General features: G+C 40.2%; 1 protein-coding gene across 3 annotated transcripts in view; it reads left to right on the top strand.

Moving 5' to 3' along the window:
* Positions 1-20,454, top strand: part of EXD1 (exonuclease 3'-5' domain containing 1) — a 22,904-nt gene extending 2,450 nt beyond the window's left edge. For 2 of the 3 annotated variants that reach the window (XM_068945886.1, XM_068945888.1), the window contains 9 exons: positions 2-53; positions 1,613-1,743; positions 3,010-3,077; positions 4,332-4,418; positions 5,539-5,643; positions 5,755-5,835; positions 10,280-10,423; positions 12,084-12,275; positions 18,449-20,454. In XM_068945886.1, the coding sequence (XP_068801987.1) occupies positions 2-53; positions 1,613-1,743; positions 3,010-3,077; positions 4,332-4,418; positions 5,539-5,643; positions 5,755-5,835; positions 10,280-10,423; positions 12,084-12,275; positions 18,449-18,763 (1,175 nt within the window). In that variant the 3' untranslated portion in view covers positions 18,764-20,454. The remainder of the gene's footprint in view (position 1; positions 54-1,612; positions 1,744-3,009; positions 3,078-4,331; positions 4,419-5,538; positions 5,644-5,754; positions 5,836-10,279; positions 10,424-12,083; positions 12,276-18,448) is intronic. The other variant, XM_068945887.1, reaches the window with a different exon arrangement.

The raw sequence follows: 20,454 nt of genomic DNA, 5'->3' as shown, positions 1-20,454 counted from the left end.
GTGGAATTGCTGGATGAACCAGGTTCAGAGAAGGGAACAGCAACACTCTCCGAGTATGTTGAAATGTTTTATTTGTTTATTTCCTTCACAATAGGAGAAAGGGTGGGACTGCACTTGCTAGGCCAGCCAGCACCTGCATTTTGTATCTTATCAATGTTCTGACTCAGCTATGCCAAGATTGTGTTTTTGTGCTCTAAAGAAGTGAGAAGGTGATGAGCGGAAAGCCTCTGCTGTTTTAAAAGATTCTTTCAAGCTATTACTACTCCTTATCTCTGCCCACTGCCCCTTAGTTTCCTAGGTAGAATAACTTGCTGAGGTTGTTTTTTTCCTTTTTTTTTTTTTTTTCCAGTCAGCTTGTTGTCTCAAGGAGAATTTCCCATGAGCGTTTCTTCTGTGCCTGAACAGTTCCTGAACAGTTGCACAGGCGGGTTAGGTTTAAGCAGATGCTTTCAAATGTATATAAACGTAATTTTGGGAAGCAGGTAAAAGTATGTTTCTCTGCTTTGAACTCCTGCAGACCCCTGCTGTTAGATGGCTGTGCGTTGAGTCTTTTCACAAGACCACATTTCATTAGTTTACTTTTCCTGTTAAAAGAAGTAGGAATGACGTGGCGTCTACTGAAAGTTCTTTAAAATACGGTTAGACAGCACGTATATTTGTTGAAAGCAGCAGTCTTCTCCCCTGCTGCTGTCTCTCTCCTTACGTGTGAATACATACACTTAAATATGCTAATTTTTCTAGGAGATTTATTTCTGTGTTAATCCATTAAATATAAAATGTTAGATACAAGATTCTTCACCTATATCTAAGGGCTGGTTGGAAAGTTATTTATGTTTCCCTGTATTGACATAGGGACATACATGGCTGGATCTGTATAATAATGGGATGTTTTTATATCAGTATAAAGGAATATATACTAATAGGGCATCCTTCCTCATAAAGTATGCTTTAATCAGACTGTCTTCTGTTGTAAGAATGAAGCATCTTATATGGGGCGTGTTTCTGTAAGGTGAATGGTTGATACTAACTGTTTTATCTTTTTGATTGTGATATGCCACTGTTTCAGTACTTACTTAATAACTTCCATTTGATAATGGGAAAGTTTCAGTTGATATAACTGTTTTATGTATTTATGGACTTTTGTAAAAACACCCTCCTAATCATAATATTTAAATAATTTATCTAATGTTTTTGATTCAACATGAAGATTTAAAAATATTTAAATTATATGGTGTTTGGGCTCAGGTCAGGTACCTCATTCTTGAAGTTGTTTGTGCTTTGAGCTCTTTCTCCTCTCAGACTTCATTACTGACCTTTGCAGCAAATATTTTTTCAGGTTGGGCTCCCACTTTCTGCTTTTTTCAGGAATAAAACTGAAATTTTATCCGAAATAAATGCCCGGGGCAAAATAAACTTCTGGTTGGGTAGCTTCAAGATCCCCTTTAAGAAACATGTGTAGTGGACTGGGAGGTTGCTTCAAATACAGCAGTTTGTTGTCTTACAGCAGGTAGATGGTGCTGGATGAAGTATTTATTAGAACATTCATGCTGGCAAAATGAGGTGTTATGTGTGGCCTTCTGTACTGTGTGTGGTCTCCCCCTTGCTTCTGCAGGTGTACTTCAGCTCTTGAAGGGAACACAGAAGCAGATACAGGCAGATCGGCATATTGTGGCCCATGGAGTTCTTGCATTTCCTTAGAGAACCAGCTGAGAGCCTGGAATAGCTTAAAAAACTGTCTTTCAGGTAACGTGGCTATTAGTCAAGCAATATAGTTTGTCTTTGTCAGACAAAACCTTTCCCAGAGGCTGTTATCCCTTCATACTCCTAGGGCTTGCCGGTTATCAGGGCAGGCTTTGCTCTGAAAGAGCAATGGTCGCAGATGGCCCAGAGCTCACTAGGCTGTGGACACGTCCGCAGCGTCAGAAAGAAACTCGTCTGCTTTCCAGAATGTTTATCCTGTAGTTTTCATCAACTATACAAGTGGCTGAGCAGTGTAGCTTATCTTTTCAAGAAGTTAAAGTACTTCAGTCAGTCAGTGTTCTTCTGTTGTGATTTAATCCTTTATTTGTTCCTCACATGTATGTAGCATGACAGATAGCCCAAAGCTCATTTAGGCTATTGCTCTTTGGTCCTGTGCTGGCTGTTACACTCTGAAGGTGCTTCCACAGATTTGGTTGTCTGGTTCCTGCTGTTTGTACTTGCGTAGTTTCAGATCCAAAGTCTAATTGGATCCCTTGGTGTTCACACACAGCCATGCCAAGAATGCAAGACCTGTGTAGGCTAAAGAGAAGGCTAGCAGCATTTACCTGGAATATAGGGGAGAAAATAAGCAAGGGTTAATGTGATCTGGGAGAGCTTCATAAAATTGTTTTTATGATCCTTTGGTTTGAAATGACCAGAGTTTAAAAGGTCATTGCTCCTTGTGTTATGGATGTATGGGATTAACATTTGGCATCTTACCTGAAAGAAAAGGAAGGAAAAGGAGAATCTTTAACAGCGATTCCTTCTCTAGCTTTTAATTAGACATTGTTAAGCAGGTGTTCAAAAATATCATTAAAAAAGCCTATCTTAAATTCCCTTTCCCCTCTTGATCACTTAGTTGTCAGTGTTTTGTGGTGTCATTGTCAGTTCTGCCTTCATTATTTTTCTCTTTCCTTGGGCAAGTTGGGAATCGTGGCTTTTTTTAAACAGGTTTTTTTTTTTTTTGCCATAACCTTACTATTTTCTTTATTTATCATAAAACTTGGTCAAAAAAAGGCACCAAAACTCACTCTTAAGCAGGCGATTTTGCTGAAAAGTCAGAATTTTGGCTCATACTCATTGCTTGCTGTGTATGCTTGAAGCAGGCCTCAAGTAATCTGTTTGTGTGCTCAGGAAGTAGAGAGGGAAGGGACTGAATAGCTAAACCAGAAAAGTAGAGTGATTAACCATAAAATACTTATCTTGTGCGGAGTTTATCCACGTAGAGGAAGTTTCTAATGGTGTGGGGGATTTTTTCCTTCATTGTAGGGAAGGAGGAAGAGGAGAATGTGGAGTACACAGTTGTCGATTGTTTCCAGCAGAAATTTGGCTCAGCAGTAAGTATTAACTGAAGTTCAGTGCAGCATGTTGACTCCTAACCCTCTTCCGTCTGTCAGTAGATCTATTAGGTGCAAGACTGGGAACACAGCTTCATAATGTCTTTTATTGGAAAATGAAAAACACTTTTGTGGAGTGCAATGAAACTTCAGTAATATAACTTTTTTAGTCAAGTAGAAATGGTGTCCCTGGTGGTGTCAAAGCATATGCAAAGTGGACATCCATGGAGGGGAAGAGAGTGCAGTGCGTGAGTCTGTTGCGGTTGTTAGTCTTCACCAGAGCGCGTTGGTTGCTCTTTTGGAAATTTGTATCAGCTGTATACTGCGATGAAGGGGTTGTATTACTAGTTAGTGAATAATTCCTTTCTTGAAGAAAGGAAGAACACCAGGGTTTGTTGGTGTTTAGAAAGGGAGTTGATTGCACTTTTTTATAGGTGTTTTGAACTCCAGAAATGCCTGGACCTTAGCTTTTCTCTTAAACCATGTACAGTAACATCAGCAGACTTGGTAGGGGAGGGCTTTGTTTCAGAACCAATGGCAGATTTATTATTAAACCTATAGCATTACTGGGTACTGAATTAGACCAGCAATGCTATGTGTCCTCCATGCCACTTTGACCTGCAGTAACATTAGCTGGGTTTGGGCTCCTATAATGGTAAATCTAGTGCAGTATAGGGGAGGAAAAAAAAACTCCCAAAGGAGGTTTCCCTGCTTACAGAAGAATCTTACTGTTACTTGAAGAAGCATGTTTGTTTTTTTCTTTTTAATTTCTAATTATGCCTTCTGCTCTCCTGTTGCATGTGCTCTAATGAGTTGGTTTATTTTAATTGTCTAAAAGCGTTTAGTGTCGGTGAGCGTAGAAGGCTTTTTTCATTTATACTTGAGAAGATGAGTTCTCCTTTTTTATTTAAGAGGAGTACCTCTATCTGATCTTAAGGTAGTACCTAAACCCTACACAGAAGGATTTCTTGGGAGGAGTTTGGGAGCTGTCTGTATTGTTTAGTTAATCCTTGATCTTTCTGCTAAATCTACCATCAATGTTTCTAGTTGTGGAGTGTCCAACTGTCTTACCTGTAGTTGGACTGAGATCTTGTCTGTTTCTATCAGATCTTTAGATATCTGTAAGATTTGTTGTGTTGCTGATCACTATTTACCTTTCGTAAATATGGATCATGACCAGAAAAAAAAAGCATTTTTTTTTTCCTCCAACCTATCAATCTCTGGCAGTATTTTTCTCTATTTTTTTTTTATTAGTTGCTGCACCTAAAGCAGCAGTGTGTTATCAGTGTAGCAGCTGAAGGTGTTAATTTGTGTCGTCATGGAAAACTTTCTTGGCTTCAGGTAAGAGGCAGATATTGCCCAAGATGCACCACTAAACATAGACGTAATTAGGAAAGATTTGGGGATTAGCCTGTGTTTAAGACTTACTGGCATAACTCTTTTGGTAAAAGACGTTATTTTCTTCATGACAAATCAGGTGTTTCATAAAAGGCCTATTATAGAAAGAGTGATACCAGTATAGGGCATCTAATTTTTTTTAGTTCATTTAACTTATGTAGTATATTTTTATATATAACAGTATAACTTACTTTGCTTTGTTATCTGTATATACTTTTATACAGTTAGAGGTATTTTGCTAGAATAGCTGGTATCTATTTACAAATTGCAAGACCTACTCATAGTATTGGTATAATTAAAGGAGTAAAAATCTATCTAAAGATGCAATATCTTCACTGGCTGTGGAATGATCAATATCTGAAAAGGAAGAGAGAGAATGAAGAATAGCTTAATGTATTGATTCAAAGTGGTCTTAGTTTATTTTTAATTAGGTTGAAAAGCAAGTATGTTTAATCCACACAAATTTTTGCTTAAGACTTTCATAGTTCAAACTTGAAACTGTTTATACAGAAGCAAGTGTCCATAGAATGTTTGCTTTGGTATGGCTAGATTCTTTATTAATAACAGCTTTAGTTAATCTATTATAAATTAGAACATAGGCAAAGCCTAAATTTTATATCCTGTCGTGCATACTAGGATAGAAAACAACATTTTATAGTTCCTTTGTAGCAGTTTTTGACAATGATAGGAATGTTGGGGACGTGAGAATTTTCTTGAATGCGGTTCTTTGCAAAAATATCCCTGTCATAGATGTAGGAAATTATTTTAAGTATTATGGATAGGATTTGCTCTTTATATGTGTCAAAATGCCCTATTTATCTGTGTACTGTAGATACCAAATGTGATTCTCTTTAATTGTTGTGACCTTTTCTAAGCACCTCTCTGGGGGGAAAAAAAAAAGATTTGTTTATGGGTTAGTATTAAGGAAACTAAAGTGCATTCCTCAATATAAGTCTATACATGGGAGATTATGGCTTGTGCGAAACAGTGCACTGTCTCCTACTTTCAAATCCTTTGTTTTTCTCTCCCTCACTCATCTTCTCTGCCATTGAATTTGTTTTAGATAGCAACAAAAAGCCGTATTTTCCTATTTGATATTTTCCTTCTGGGACCTCAGGCTTTCAAAAATGGATTACAAATGGTACTGGAGGATAGAAGCATCTTGAAGGTAAAAGTAGAGGGTATGTGGGCAGAGGTTGCCTATGTGTGTAATCATCCAGCTGCACCACAAAAGTTGCAGTTGGACACAGGTTTTTCTGACCGCTCTTTCCTGCTTCAGGTCATGCACGACTGCCGTTGGATTTCAGACTGTCTCTCTCACCAGTATGGAGTCCTTCTCTCCAATGTCTTTGATACACAGGTACTCTCCTGATATTGTGGTTGGGTACAAAAGCTTCAACAAGAGAAACTTCTGCCTTGTCCAGGGCATCCTCTTGAGAAAGATTTACCATTGCTAGAATGTGACAGTTGTTGAGCATTCTAAATGTAGCATTTGTATTCTAGCTAAAAAGAATTGTTAAGCAAGGCTGATAGCATTAATTAGAGCCTGTCTTGTGTAGACTAGAATACATTAAATGTGATGGTTACTCATAGGAGTTCTTTTCTCTTAGTCAAGAGAAACAGCCTATGAGAAATGTTTGGGTGTCTTCAAATCCCCATGTTAAATGGTTATTAATATTAGATGCTAACAGGAAGTTTAATGTTTTTAAAAAGGTGATAACAGGTCTTGGTCAAACTTGACACAACGTGAGGCTACTGTGACTTGCACAGCAGCCAGGTAGGCTTGTGCTTTCTGTTCCTTGTGACCCTTTCTGTCCTTTTCACGAGTGTAGAAACAAAGAATAGGCTACAGGTATCCAGCACTGGTGAGTATCCACTAATAAATGCAGTGGTGGAAGTGAGAGAACAGAACAGGTAACCATGAACATAGGCTACAGGTGTCCAGCACTGGGGAGTATCCACTAATAAATGCAGTGGTGGAAGTGAGAGAACAGAACAGGTAACCATGAACATTTTTGCTTCTGCTCGTGCTGGCCTGGGTAGCTGTGCTACTCAAGAAGATGCATGGTTAGGTGGAGCATTAGAGCCTTTCTAGAGAGAAGAAAATAACATGATGGCTGTGACCTTTCAGAGTGGGCATGGATACATTATGCTTAGTCACACATGACTTGTCCTTGCCTATGCTCTGACTTCTCATAGCATAGACATGATTGCAGTCATAGCATGACTGACTCTTCAGGGTCCTAGTCTGGGTTAAGTAGTAAGTTTCATACAGCAAAGGTTTCTCTTTGTCCTTCCCCAATCTTAGTTTGGCCTTCTGCCCCTAGGAATTAGAATATTCTTATTCCATAACAGGTCAAATAACAATCAATGTTAAGTCTTGACTGCTTGCAGGAGATGAGAGAGAATTCCCACCAGTGCTGCGAACTGTATTGACTAGCCTGAGGGAAGAGCTCCAGAACGTGTAACTGATGCAGGGGAAATAACTGCCAGAGGTATCTGCACTAGGGCCTGAGGTGCACACAATTACACTAGTTGCTCTGTTGTATTGGTATGAGCTGACATACACCCTTCTCTTACATTTGATAGGTCTCTAGTCTTAGATTCAAGTACTGTGATTCATGATTAGCCTGAATCTTCCTGAATAAATTGGCCTGAATCCTACTGCTAATATACCTAAACTGGTGAAACAGTCAGGTTTTGATTGCCCTACAGTATACCTGATAGAGCGGAATTAACCTGTCTGTGTTCTGCTCTGTTCTGCTCTGGAGTCAATAACTGGGAGATACCCCTGAGCAGACTCTCATAGATCCTCTCTGTGAAGTACTTCTGTTGCAATCTGTTAGCACTTCTCTTAGAGAGACAGCTTCTCAGTCGTGTTAGAATTGGAGTAGACTGTGCACTTACACAAGCGTATGCACAAGTGAGACTTGATGTGTTTAAAAAGAGCAATGAAATGAGGAACTCTGGTTCTCCTTTTCTTCTGGAACAGGATCTTGCCTTCATCTTTTGAGAAAAGTGTTATTATTTACCCCTGGTTTTGGGCAGTTGCTGCAACTGTCTATTGCTTACCTAATATACTTAATGCAACATGCAGCATATGGCAGTGAGAGGCTTCTGGATGTTCCTTGGCTGTCTTGGCTTCTGTATCTTTTATGCTTTTATACTACCTGAGTATCAACTGTTAATGGAAGTCTGATACTCTATTTCACATTTGTCTGCCTTGGGGGGTGTGTGTGTGTGTGTTCCCATTGCAGTCCTGGGCTGTAGGAGCATAAGCAGCTGCACAGTGAGTAAGCAACCAAAGGTTGTCAGTGCTTACATCCGTCATGAGATTAAAGCATTTTCATGCTGTAGAATTCCTTCCTATTGTGAAATGCTGTTGGCTGTCTGTTTGTTTACTACCACACAAAATAATAGAATTTTTCCTAGAGATGTATGCTGAAAGAATAAAGGAAACTTGCCTGAAACTTAGCTTGAGGCTGTGCATAAGACAGATGCATACTAGTTTTTATCACAAAATGCTCAAGCAAAGAAGTTGCTGTTGCTTTCTGGTTGTGCAGATCAGTCCACATCCACTCCTCTAGAGCCTGTAGCGGTCTTTCTGCCTTTGAATCTAAGCTATTAGCTTGCAATGGCTTTAGACTAAGGTTTTCAAAATGAAAACAAAAACATCGTGTTTTCATTGTTGGTAAGTTTGTATATAACCTTGTTCATTCGAATTACTTTATGAATACTAATTGCAGGGATTCTTTCATTTTGTTTGAATATTTAAGTCTCTTCTCTGTTTGGAAAGCATTTAAGTTTTTATTAGAAACGATGTCTGACCTTCCAGAAAAATGGAATCTATTTTAATTGATTTGAAAATCTTGCTCTGTCTTGACTTCTGCTTCAGAAAGTCTTTCCTGAGGTTCTTCCTCACCTGCATTTGGCACAGAGAGCAAAAAGCTAGAGTTGGTATTAGTGGTCAGAAGTACAATACAAAGGACTGTTCTGTAATGAGTGACAGGAACTTCCTCCTCTTTACCTAGTGATTTGTGTTTACAATCGTGTGAAGGTCAGCTTCACCTGGGTTTTCTCCATGTCCCATTCTCTGTGTACTAATTAGTTTGAACTATTGCAGTTCCTTTCTCCAAGTATGTTCCCTGTTGCTTTTGGACTGGTGTTTGAAGAAGACTCCAACCTACAGCAATGTACTCAGCCTAGCAGGGGCAGAAATACAGGGCAGTCCTAGATTCTCTGTCCTACCACAGAGCAGAGGAGTCTTGACACTTCTGTAGCCCAGCATAGCTTGTCCTGCTTGTCATGCTATAACATTTTCTTTTTTCTTCTTAGTCTTCATAAAATCTTTTATTCCTTAATAATTCAGTAAAGGGATTTGCCTAACGCTTTATTCTGGCAGGCTTGGCCAAATGCATAGCTTCTCTTGCAGAGAATGCAGCAGCTAGATACTTAGCTAATGCTGTAGAGGTGGCTTTAGTCAGTAGTAGGTCATACAAGCTTCTTTGCCTTTGCTCTTGCAAAGGAGAGAGGTATTTGTCAAAAGACTTTTCCCTTGGGGAGGGGGGGGTGCTCTTGGAATTCACTTTCACTGAGAGCGGCCAAAAGAGATCAAAGTTACAATCCTGTGGTCGCTGTTGCAGGTGACCTGGGCTGGTACTATAAAGCGCTGCTTGGACTGGTCTAGGTAACGCATGGGCACTGTGTGGTGGAATAGCTAGTACAGTGGCTTCAACCAAAACACTTGCAGTAAAAGTGGGCTGGCATAAGCTCAAGATGTTATTGGCAGGATCGTGGATGCTTGTCTTACGAGTTGGCTCAAGGTTTCTCAGAGCAGTAAGGAGAGAAGGGTTATGGGTGATCAGTGTGGATTTTGGGGAATCAAAGTGGCAACCTGCCTTTGGTCATTGGGCTTTTAGCAGGGGAGACGGTCTGAGGCTGTAGGTTGTTCTAATGACAGATAGCTCAATCTTAGATTTTGAGGACAGATAGAAGCTTTCTCATTTTTCTTCCCATCCCCTTGGAGCATGCACTCTTTCTTCAAAGCTTCCCTTTTCCATTTAGTCACCACTTTGCACTTGTTCAGTAGTCGCACTCATCTTTGTTTCCTGGGTAGGGACAAAAGTCAGGGCCTGCCCCTGCTTTTACTCAAGGGTGAAGTGGTGAAACCAGGACAGAGTTGGAGGGAAAAGTTTGTGGCTTCTTGCTTTTTCTGGGGGTGGAGGCAGCAGCAGCTGCTGGAAGGCTTCTCTTACCAGCACCCCACTTCCAGCCCAAAAGGGACTGAATATATACAACTTGGGGATGAGCTATTCAGACTGGAGTACACAATAAATATTGTCTCTGACACAGACAAGACAGCGCATGCCACGCAGTCACTGCTGGAGATGGTTGTCAGCTTTCCTGCTGGCTCTGTATGCTGTCATAGGACAAGTCTTACTACCAAAATCAATCCCTAGACAAAGGGTTTTATGCAACTTGCATATTCTTTACATCATGTTTTCCTTAAATTGTGATGCAGTGTCATGTAATAAATGATAAAACCGTAAGTATTTTGGGGAAGTTTCACTATTTATTATCCCTCTTCTGATACTGTTCCTAACCACCTGCTGACTGGGTACAAGAATACTGGGCTAGATGGAGCCTTAGGCTGATACGATATGGTCATTCTTACAGGTTAATTTACCCTTCTGTGTATATTAACATACTTCATTTTTTATTTGCTTCCCCACTATCAAATCTCCATATTCTCTGCCTTGGGTTTATGGACAGTGGTCATGGCATACTGATTCCTTCCATTACAGGTTGCTGATGTTCTGCAGTTCTCAATGGCAACAGGCGGCTTTCTTCCACACCGCATCTGCACCTTACAGGAGTGTTTGATGGGGCACTTGAAGATATCTTCCAGATCAGTTACCCTCATGAAGTGCAGGCAGCAGATGGCTTGGGTGAGTGATTCAGTCAATGAGATGCCTTCTTAAGATTCAACTCACCTGTGCTTTGCCCCCTTCAGCTGTGTTTTTACACATGCATGCACACGCACATAAAAGAGCTTGGCACTCTTCAGTGGTCAGATTGTAATTAAGGACATTTTGTTACACTGACATGGGAGATGGATGCAGGCTTTAGCTGGCATCAGTGCTTATGCTAGTATGCTAGTTCATTTGAAATTGAGGTATTAAGAGCCACAAAGGTCTTACTGCAGAGGATGTGTATAACTAGGGTAAAAGTTGTTCTGGATATCTTAATACGTTTAACTAATTCTGAAACCTAGTACTAACAAAACAAGTTGGTTGAAACCAACCCTGAGTCAAGTAGGGCAAGGGGAAACTTCTGTTGCCAGCAACATTAGAATGGAGAAAGGATTTATATACTTTTTTGCTTGTGCGGTTTAGCAGTATGTGGCATGTCATTAGTCTCTATTGCACTTATTTTTGTTAATCTTTTAGATGGGGAGAAGCAAGGCAAAACTTAATGGGCCAAAGGTTCCCAAGATTTGGGGAATGTAAGCTTGCATTTTAAAAAATGTTATTAAACATGATAAAGTAAATAGTATATAAATGCTAGGCATGGCATCTTTTTGTTGGGGTTTTTAATCACCTGTCCTCCCTTTTATGGAGAGGAGGACTTCCAAAGAAGCTGGTAACTATGAGATCTAGATACTAAATGAGACCCTACCATATGAGCAGGATTTCTTTACCTAGTAAGAAAAACTTCCTTCCTACCTGAGTGGTCTTTTTGGTTCCTTCATGTTAGTCTGTCTTGTATCTTCTAGAATAAATTTGAGTGTTTTGCACTGTCTATTCATAGATTTTAAAAATCTTTCTTGATAGTCTGGATTAAATGTTATTTGATAGTGCTATAATTTCTTTAGGGCAATTGTTTTTAAACTGATGGTTACTTCACTGAAATCCATAATATGGACACAGCTTCACTTTATGTAAGTTTCTGAATTCTAATAGTGTCTCAGACTTTTGATTTAGAGAATCCTATATAGCAAATCTAAGACAAATGAGAACACACTTGCCTTCCACAGGGTAGTTTGTGAAAGTTAACTACTGGTCTGCAGACTGAAAATGGAAAATGGCTGTTATGTATGTAGTGAGTATGCCAGTATAAGCCACTTCATATTGGCGGTTTTGCCCACAGTATCATGGTCATGCTGCTTAACTTGGGCTTATTTACGTGTTCTGCTGGTTGCAGTTGTGCTGGCTGAAGATGTTACTGTCCTCAGCTGCTTCCACTGCTCCTGTGATGGGAAATTTTTTCCTGTTAGATCTTTCGGTTCAGCTCTTATAAATCCAGCCAAGATCAAGACAAAATGAGGTGGGTGAGAAAGAATCTAACATTAAATACTAGGATAGTTTAAAAAAAAAAAAAAAAAAAAAAACCAGAAGCAATCTGTCCTCCCAGCCTTCCTTTCCTAACATCCACAGACTGTGCACAGATGGCCTTAGAAGCTGCAAACTTCAGTAGCACTGAAAATAGAGACCTGCATCTGGAAATACTGTGAAACTAGGGGAAGAGTGTGATGAAAAGTATTTTGTTTTGTTTTTTAATCATTCTGGTTACTTAAATAACTGTTTTCATTTGCGTTGGGGTACACAGGAGAATCCTGATATATGGTTCTTGAGACCCTTTCCACCCTCTCTGCTTAAAGCACTTGCTCTGAAGGCCATGTACCTTCTGCCACTCCGCTCATTTCTAATGGATAAGTTGATGTCTGACCTAACAGCCCTGGTGGATGATTACATAAATGCTTTTCGGGACAGTTCAGGAGATCGCCTTGGGAGCACAAAGGTAGGCATGTCTACTGATTTCTCGGGGTAGCGATATGATCTAAGGCTCTGATGGATGAACTCTGGAGGACCTAGCTATAGGAGCTTCCTACTTTGTGACTGTCCACCCTACTTTATGCCCCATACTCCTGCTGCTTGTGCAGAGCAGCAGAGGTGATCATGTCTGTATCTACATAGCTGCAGTTCAGGTTGGTCTACTTGCACAAACCTAGCCCAAGTTAAAATGGTGGATGATGAGCTGCAGCTTTTGAGGCATGGGCACAGGTGCCTGCTGTTGACTCTGATTTGAGGTGCCTGCTGTTGACTCTGATTTGAGGTGCCTGCTGTTGACTCTGATTTGAGGTGCCTGCTGTTGACTCTGATTTGAGGTGCCTGCTGTTGACTCTGATTTGAGGCTAAGAACCTCTGGGCTCAGCAGGGGCTGTGTGAGAGGGTATGGATAGGGGCAGGCAGCTGTGAAATGTTAGTAACTAAAGCTGCTGGAGTTGCTTTGTTGTGGTATGAGTCCCTAGTCCCCAAATGTTGTTTAACTTTGTCTTACTATGTCATCTTTAGTGATATTTTGCATATATTGGCTGTTTCTGAGAAATGCATTGTCTTTTGCTGGCCAATTTTTTTTTTTCCATAACAGCATCTCTAGAGTTATCTTGTCTTCCTAATTTGTTTTCTCCTGGATTTTCTTTAAAAAAAAGAAACGAACTTGGTTACATAGAACCAATAGTCATGTTTCACAAATGCTTATCCAGATGTCTTGGAATAGCTCTTGTATGGTGAATGCTGCTGTACTTCCCTGTTCATTTTTTAAAAGGGGGAGTGGGATTTTTGGTAAAGAAACTTGACTTCCTGCCCTGATGAAAAGAACTGTTTCATGCAAACCAGAGCAGGCAGTGGTATTGATGTGGTCTTTTTCTGTCTCTTCTTCAGTGAAAAAATCTTAGCAAGGGCTTGTAATAACTATTTAAAGTATTACTGGCACTAAAGTTGAGTGGAAGGCGGATGATCAGACATCCTCATTCACTGTGAGACTGAACAAATTTTGTTTGGATCATGTCACTGCTTCATGTTTATGCAGTTGTAAATATCTTGAAATAGATGAAGAAAGTGAACACAAGTCTGTCTTCAAGAAAGAAACTGTATTTTTTTTTTTTTTGCCCCAGTTTTACAAAATACTCAAACACAGACTTGAATCCTTTGGGAATTACGTATGGGCAGTAAATCACAGCACTGAGGATTTAAGAGGAGATGAATTTAGATAACCACACGAGGTCGTTGTTCTTTCATAGATGGAGGAGATCATATCTGAAAACCTTTCCATTTAAAAGGAGAGCTGCCGAGAAAGAAGATTGGCAATTCAGATGTCAGGCTCTTTTTTGAAAAACTATGAATAACAATGTAAAATGCATGCAAAAGTAGAAGGACACAAGAGGAAAGGACAGTCTGTTAAAGAAGTAGAAAGAATACAAAATAATTTTCTACTTTGTCTTCTACAAACAAATAGCTTAATACTTTTTAAAGTGATCTCAGGTTAATAGTTGCTGAAGTCAATCCTTATGCAAATCCATTTATTCTGTAAGACTAGCCAAGGAATTAATCTGACCCTGAGCACATCCTAACTGACTGACCTCCACCACTCCAGGTAAGAAAGCCTCTTTGGGGCCCTTCTCTATTGTGTTTTCATTCTTGGATTGTGCTTTCTGATTGGAACAGCAGGTCTTCAACCCTTTGCCAAAGGGACGTTTAGTTGTGTAGACAGGTCTTGTGCTGTGCCCCTGACCTACAGAGGTGTTTGAGCTCATGATGCCTCACTAGAGCAATGAGCAGAACGAGGCCTCCCAGGCCTGCTCTGGTTCTGCTGCCTGTGGCCCCTGCTTGATGTTAATGAGTGACATCATGTCACACAGCAATGCACTCTTTTCCCTTTCGCCTTCTTCCAAACTTATGGCACTCCTACAGAAACCATTCTTGCAAGACAAGTACACAGATACAGATGCAGTTTCAATCGTGAGACTTCATTAATATGAAGTACAGAAGCTAGGTGGAATACACATCCGTACACCTTCTCATCTACAGCTATCACAGCTGCTGGGTCAGGGGTTACAACATTGATCTTCAGCTTGGAGTAGCACAGTAGCATCCTCCTATTCTTTCTTGGGTCACTGTCCCACCCAGAAGTTCATCATATCAACGGCTATTGTGCATAGCAACTGTATCAGGATATACTTGGTGAAAAAGATGCTTTGACTGGCCTGCTGTGGGGGGAACAGTGTCATCTTTTCCAGTCTGAGGTTGCCTGTGAATTGCATAATGTTGAGTAATGGCTGCTAATGACCAGTAACCATAGAATAATGACTACTGGGGCAGTTACCTACTCCCTTCTCCTGTCTAATCATGGGTTTCTGCCTCCAGGAGCAGATCTGGCCAGTCTTGCTGTTATTCCTGCTTTCAGAAATAGCAGCAAGGACAAGTAAATGTGCATAATCATGGAGGGAGAGCCAAGCATGCTCAGCTGCCCTTATGGACCTCATGGGCTCCTGCATCCAGTAAGAGTTGCAGAAAGATAGATGTGAATGAAGCTGATGAATGTAATTGTCACCACCATTCCTTGGGCTCTGTATGCCCAGTCTCTACAGTCTGTTTTCTACACGCATCTCTTGTTTCCCAGTGAGAAGTTGCTGTATGTTTCAGCAGCCTCCTGTAAGTGGCAGAATGCAAGAAGTACTTTCTGCCTCAATGCAGAGCTCCTGCTGGGGTTCAGATCATTGCAGTGGCCTTGTTCTGGAGCACTTGATTTCAGACTTCTACCTAGTTCTCTCTACCTATGTCTAGTTCTGTCTTGTTCCTTGAAAAGGCGTGAGCGTCAATGGGGGGGGGGGGGGCGGGGAGAGAGTATTTTGTTTTGGCTTATTTCAACAAAGGTTTGCACTTTATTTAAGACAAGTTTTCATATATAACTTGAGGGGTATAAAGTCCTGAGTTATCAGAGATCATGGATAAGCTGGTAGAAATGGAGATGGATTAACGACAGTTTGTTTTCACAGCAATAAACTCAGGGCAAGCAGCAGTCGTTTATTTTGTGCAAATAGTATGTTAAGAGTATCTTTGACTTGGCTGTCTTAGCTCTCATGAGCAATTACAGTAGTCACTGGTGATCCCTCTGTTTTTTTTCCTGAGGGTTTCAGGCATATCTGCCCCTTGGCCTCACAAATGTTTTACTGGAGATGGCAAGAAAGCAGAGTCCTTATGGTCAGCAGCCCTATCAGCACGTCTTCCACCTTGCTTCTGGTGAAACACGCTCTTCTGTCATTTGATAGTTGTTTTTGATGTACTGGGGAATTGGCCCATGAGCTGGCCCACCAGGTGGGAGACGTGTTGCCAAGGTGGTAGGATGCAGCTCTGGCCTATAGTTTTTCAGGAAAAGGTTGTAGAAAAGACGGGTGTCATGCACCTTGTCAGCAGTGGCTAGCAACAGAAAAGCATTTGCAGTGATCCACAGCAGGCAAACATATGATAATGAAACACCCTGGTTTATATAGTACTGAGAGCAGACAATCATGGAGAAGGCCTATGAAAGGGAAAGGCATCTCATTGATCCTAACGGTTTAGGAAATCCCTGTACATTTACACTTTCTGTGGTTTCCCTGTGACATCACCTGCTGACAGTCGTCTGAACGGTGGACGTTCTCCCCTAAGCAATCAACTTGCTACTTACTTTCCACCCACAAACCAGATGCAAAACCAGTAATCCCTGAACTGCACTGCTTCATTATCAAAAACACTTAGCTACCGTCTTCTATATCTTTCTGAAAGCAATAATATTCCTCATGATTAGGGAAGGGAACTCAGTACAGACTTCCTGCCCTGAGGGTCTATCTATAGTCGTCTGCGTTTTCAGTATGACACTCTGTCAGGAGTAATTGCTGTTGTGGATACAGACACCAACTAAAACAGGCTTTTGAGCCTCTGCATCTTTGTCAGTAGAAAAGAGCTAGCAAAGGAGCTGTACATACTAAATTTCCAATTCTCCTTGTAGACTTATGTTGTATATGATTTGTGGCTGGGTACTTGAAAATGCAGCTAGCTGCATTCTAATGTGTATGACTCGGAGGTTCCCAAGCCATTTTTGCTTCTTTGAACCCCAGTGTAAAGGAGCAAATAATCTCCTAGAGAAGCGGTGTTTTCTTTTTAAAGTGGTGACAGAGTTCACAAGCAGAGCCCTGGTACTATAGGGGAGCTGCTCATAGGCATCGTTCCTGTGCAGCAGTGCTGACCTACCAACATGCTTCAGGTAAGGTTGCAATAGGCAAGCTGCAGTGCAGTCTAGGATACCAGTAACTTATTCATAGCATGTGATGGCATAAATTCCATTTTCTGGCTAAATATGCTTGCATGCCTGAGACAGAGATTATTCTATTTGACAAGTGATTTGGCACAGCACACAATGTGTATTAATGGATAGAAATGAACATAAAGCCTGAATTTCTGTGCAACTTAGCTTTAAATGGTTTAGGGCACAGCTTACCTCTCACTGTAGGATATGCTATGAGAATTAGGAAGCTAAATGTAAATTCTCCTGAAGGTGAGATTTTTTTTCAAGAAAGTTCTTTGCTTGTTTGGTTGTGGGTGTCGTGTCTCCTCCCACCCTGTAATCCTCTGAACTATTTAGCCGCCTTCTGGATCTGTGCAAACTTCTAGACATAGATTTTTATGAGGCATGGCTTGCCTTCTGAAAAGCCGTGATAATGCTTTCTCAGGGCATCATGTCTATATGTTCACTAATTCTATTCTTAGTGTTTCTAGCAGCGTACCCATACACTCATCTGACTTACCCGCTTGTAGCTTCATGTACCTTCACCTGAACCTTCTTTAAACACTTACCATCTTCCAGTCCTTGCCTATCAAGGCAGGTTTTAAGCAAGAAGTTACACAGTTATTAGTTCATCGTTAGTTCCGCTTTCCAGTTTACTTGGAGAATTTGTGGTGGAGTCTACCTTGTTTGTGTTTAAAGTATCAGTGGAAGTATTTATGGGACAATCTGAGACACATTCTGCATATGTAATTAATGTTTTTGGTATGTGGATCTCCAGATTTTTTTCATGGTAAACACTGAAGAGAAAAAATGTTTTTTCCCCTGTACCCCTTTTATATTGTGATCATCAGTTGGTTGTGCAGGCTGCCTGACATTTTCTATTCCTATTGTGTTTGAAGAAAACTTTTTTATTAGTTTTCATATATTTTGTTAGGTATGAGTAGCATTCTTCTGGCCTGCCTTTTGTTTGTTCTGCAACTTCATCCTTACTATTCACTGCATATGAATATGGCTTTACTTTTCTGAAGGATACTTATTTATTAGTCTCCCTTCCTCTACTCTGTAGTCCTGGAAGTTTCCTTTTGTCCTTTCTGGGATCTTTTGCAGTTAAGTAATGTTTACGCTGTGCTGCATGTGTATTGTCTTGAAGTTGTCTCCATGCTACCTGCTTAGGGTTTAATTTGCCTGACTGACTCTTGCTACTTTTTGCAGGCTTCCTTATTTATAGGTAATTTCCCTTTCTACAGTTAAACACAACTGTGGATTTTTTTTATTGTTCCTGCAAAGGAACACAGCAACAAGTGTTAAGCAACAGTCCTCCTTACAAAGCGAATTCTTGAATGTAGCATTTTGAACAGTGTCCCATGCACTGCTTAGGATCAAGTCAAGGAGCATTTTTCTTTTTGTGAACTCCCAAAGCAGCTGTTCCATTGATTTAGCCATTGATTTGTTGGCTCTTTCCACATGAGGGTGTTTTTTTTTTTTTTTTACCCATATGATAGAAATAATATGGCTTAAAAGAAATCAGGAAAGCTTTGTCTTTGCAGTGGCTCCTACAAGGAAATATGAACTGGTCATGGCTCTTGTGGGTATTACAACAAATTCATAGTGCAAAAGGTCTCTCAGAAGAAACCTAAACCCTATATGCAAAGTAATACTTACATCTTAAAGACCTTCCTCTTTAAAGTAGCAAATAGTAAATGCAAGTCTGATTATTTTTCCACTAGCAGGTAGTTGCTATATTCCCCAGATCAGACATGTCATTATTCTGTTCCATGGGCTAATTACAGAAGAAGCTCTTATCTGGTACCAACAAAAGTAGAATATGTGTAAGTATTGTTTGAATTTCTTTTCTTTCTCTTTATTAGCCCACTTGCATGGAGCTGCCAGAGGAGCTGCATCAGCTGGCAGACTTCCAGAAGTTACGAAGGAAGAAAGCAATGGAAGACTACAAGATGGATGAGAATGGTCTTTTGATCAGACCTGCTGTGGAATTAAAAGAGAAAAAAGATGCACAGAAGGAAGGAAACCACAGAGATGACAGGGACTGTCTTCCCACAAATAAAGTGCCATCTCAAATTACATCCTTCTACAATCAGGATCCACTTTGTCAAGAAAAGCATGAAAACCAAACCCTAGTAAATCTGTGGGAGAACCTAGAGCCAGCCTCAACCTGGCTGTAAAAGTCTTTTATGCAGGTGACATGAGGAGCTCAGATTGTGCCTCTGAGGACATCCAAATGAATGAAAAGGAACTATGGCCCATGCAGAAGCTCAAACCAAAGCTCCTGTTTTTACAAGGACAGGTAAACTTACTGTTGAAGGGAAATAATTATGGTCTAATTTTAAGCCAATTCCTGCTGTGTCTGGCTGTTTTCAAGATCTATTTCAGGTTCAGAGGCTACCCTTTCATTCTCTCTTGCCACCCTGCCAAAGCTTGGAGACCACTGGCTCATGGCAGAACCAGTCATTGAAGGTGTCTTGGGGTTAGACTTCCCAGTTCTTTTTTTTTTTTTTTTTTTTTTTTAAAAACAACCACAGAAAACACCATGAGGGAAGATGCTTCAACATTTAGCTCTGTTTCTCCTTCCGTCTTCTACTATCAGGTGGCTGCACCAGGTCTTCCAAGCAAATTAGAGCTATTTGTGCTATTAAAACAGGGATTTTTGTTTTTCTTGTTGTTGTTATCAGACCAACATCTTAAGTGTATTGGTTCTTTTGTTGTCACCTGTTGCAGGTATATAGAGCTCTCACACAAGCTCCCCATCTATGTATTTGAATTGGAAGAGGCCTGTTTATTGAGATTAGAAAGGATTTTCTTCAAAAAATTAAAAATGTCTGGTTGGTCCTCGTGGGCTTGGTTTATACACAGATATGTTTCTTGGCATAGATATCCAAGGGCCTTGCAATAGAAGAGCAAAAAAGATTGCACTGTGTTGAAGAGCTATGCTCACAAAACCAGAAAGGTGTACTAATGAAAAGGACCCATCTGCCAAGTCAGAGTTACCTTAGACCATAGTGGTAAAAGTTTTCTGCTCAAAGTTGCACCTCCATCACTGCTTGCCAGGACTGCTGTATCAACCGAATGTAGGTAAGGGGGGTAACATAGAGTGGTGTGTGTGTGTTTATATACATACCGATCTCCTCCAACTGATAGTGCTATGCTACTACAATGGCAAATTAAGGCTGGCCATGCCTGAATCTTTGAATGTTTTTAGTATGTAACTGTACATACAAGTACAGGACTGTTAAAGATTGTTCTTGGTCTTAGAAATTCTGAATCTATCTATATATATATTTAAATGTTTAAAAAAATTGGATGTTTTGCAGTTCATATGCTTCAGAAAAAGTTTGGAACACCTTATTCATGTGTTAGGAAGGTTCTTAGGGTTGTGATTAAAGAGTATCAGTGAGTACTGATGAAGTATGTGAAATAGAGAAGAATGGAACAGGTAATGGTCAGATTAGCCTGTAATCTGTTAACAGGTGAGAACAACTTGGACATCCAGTTGCAAATGTAAACTAATGATAAGGAAACTAGGTTGCAAGTGGAACGTGAGGTCTGTGTATCAGAGTATGTGCCCACACCTGATGTATCTGTATTTTTTTGTATTGCTAGAGGAAGAGTAAGTTTGTATTTTTTTTTTTTCCCAGAGTACTAAGCCAGCAATATTTGAGTAGATTTTTTTTTCTTTGAAACTATAGGTAAAACTTGCTCACTTCAGGGAGTGGCAGAAAACATTTCCAAAGTTGCTCTTTGTCGGTACACTTCTACTACTTTTTTTTTTTTAACCCCTCACAGTGTTCTGTAATTAAACTGTATAGTTCCTTTGTCTCAGTTTACTTTAGAAAAATAAAATAGATTTGAAAAGTTG

The sequence above is a fragment of the Struthio camelus genome, chromosome 5 (assembly GCF_040807025.1).
Source record: "Struthio camelus isolate bStrCam1 chromosome 5, bStrCam1.hap1, whole genome shotgun sequence".
Classification (NCBI taxonomy): domain Eukaryota; kingdom Metazoa; phylum Chordata; class Aves; order Struthioniformes; family Struthionidae; genus Struthio; species Struthio camelus.
The sequence above is the reverse complement of the archived record's forward strand: the minus strand, read 5'-3'. Positions and strand labels throughout refer to the sequence as shown.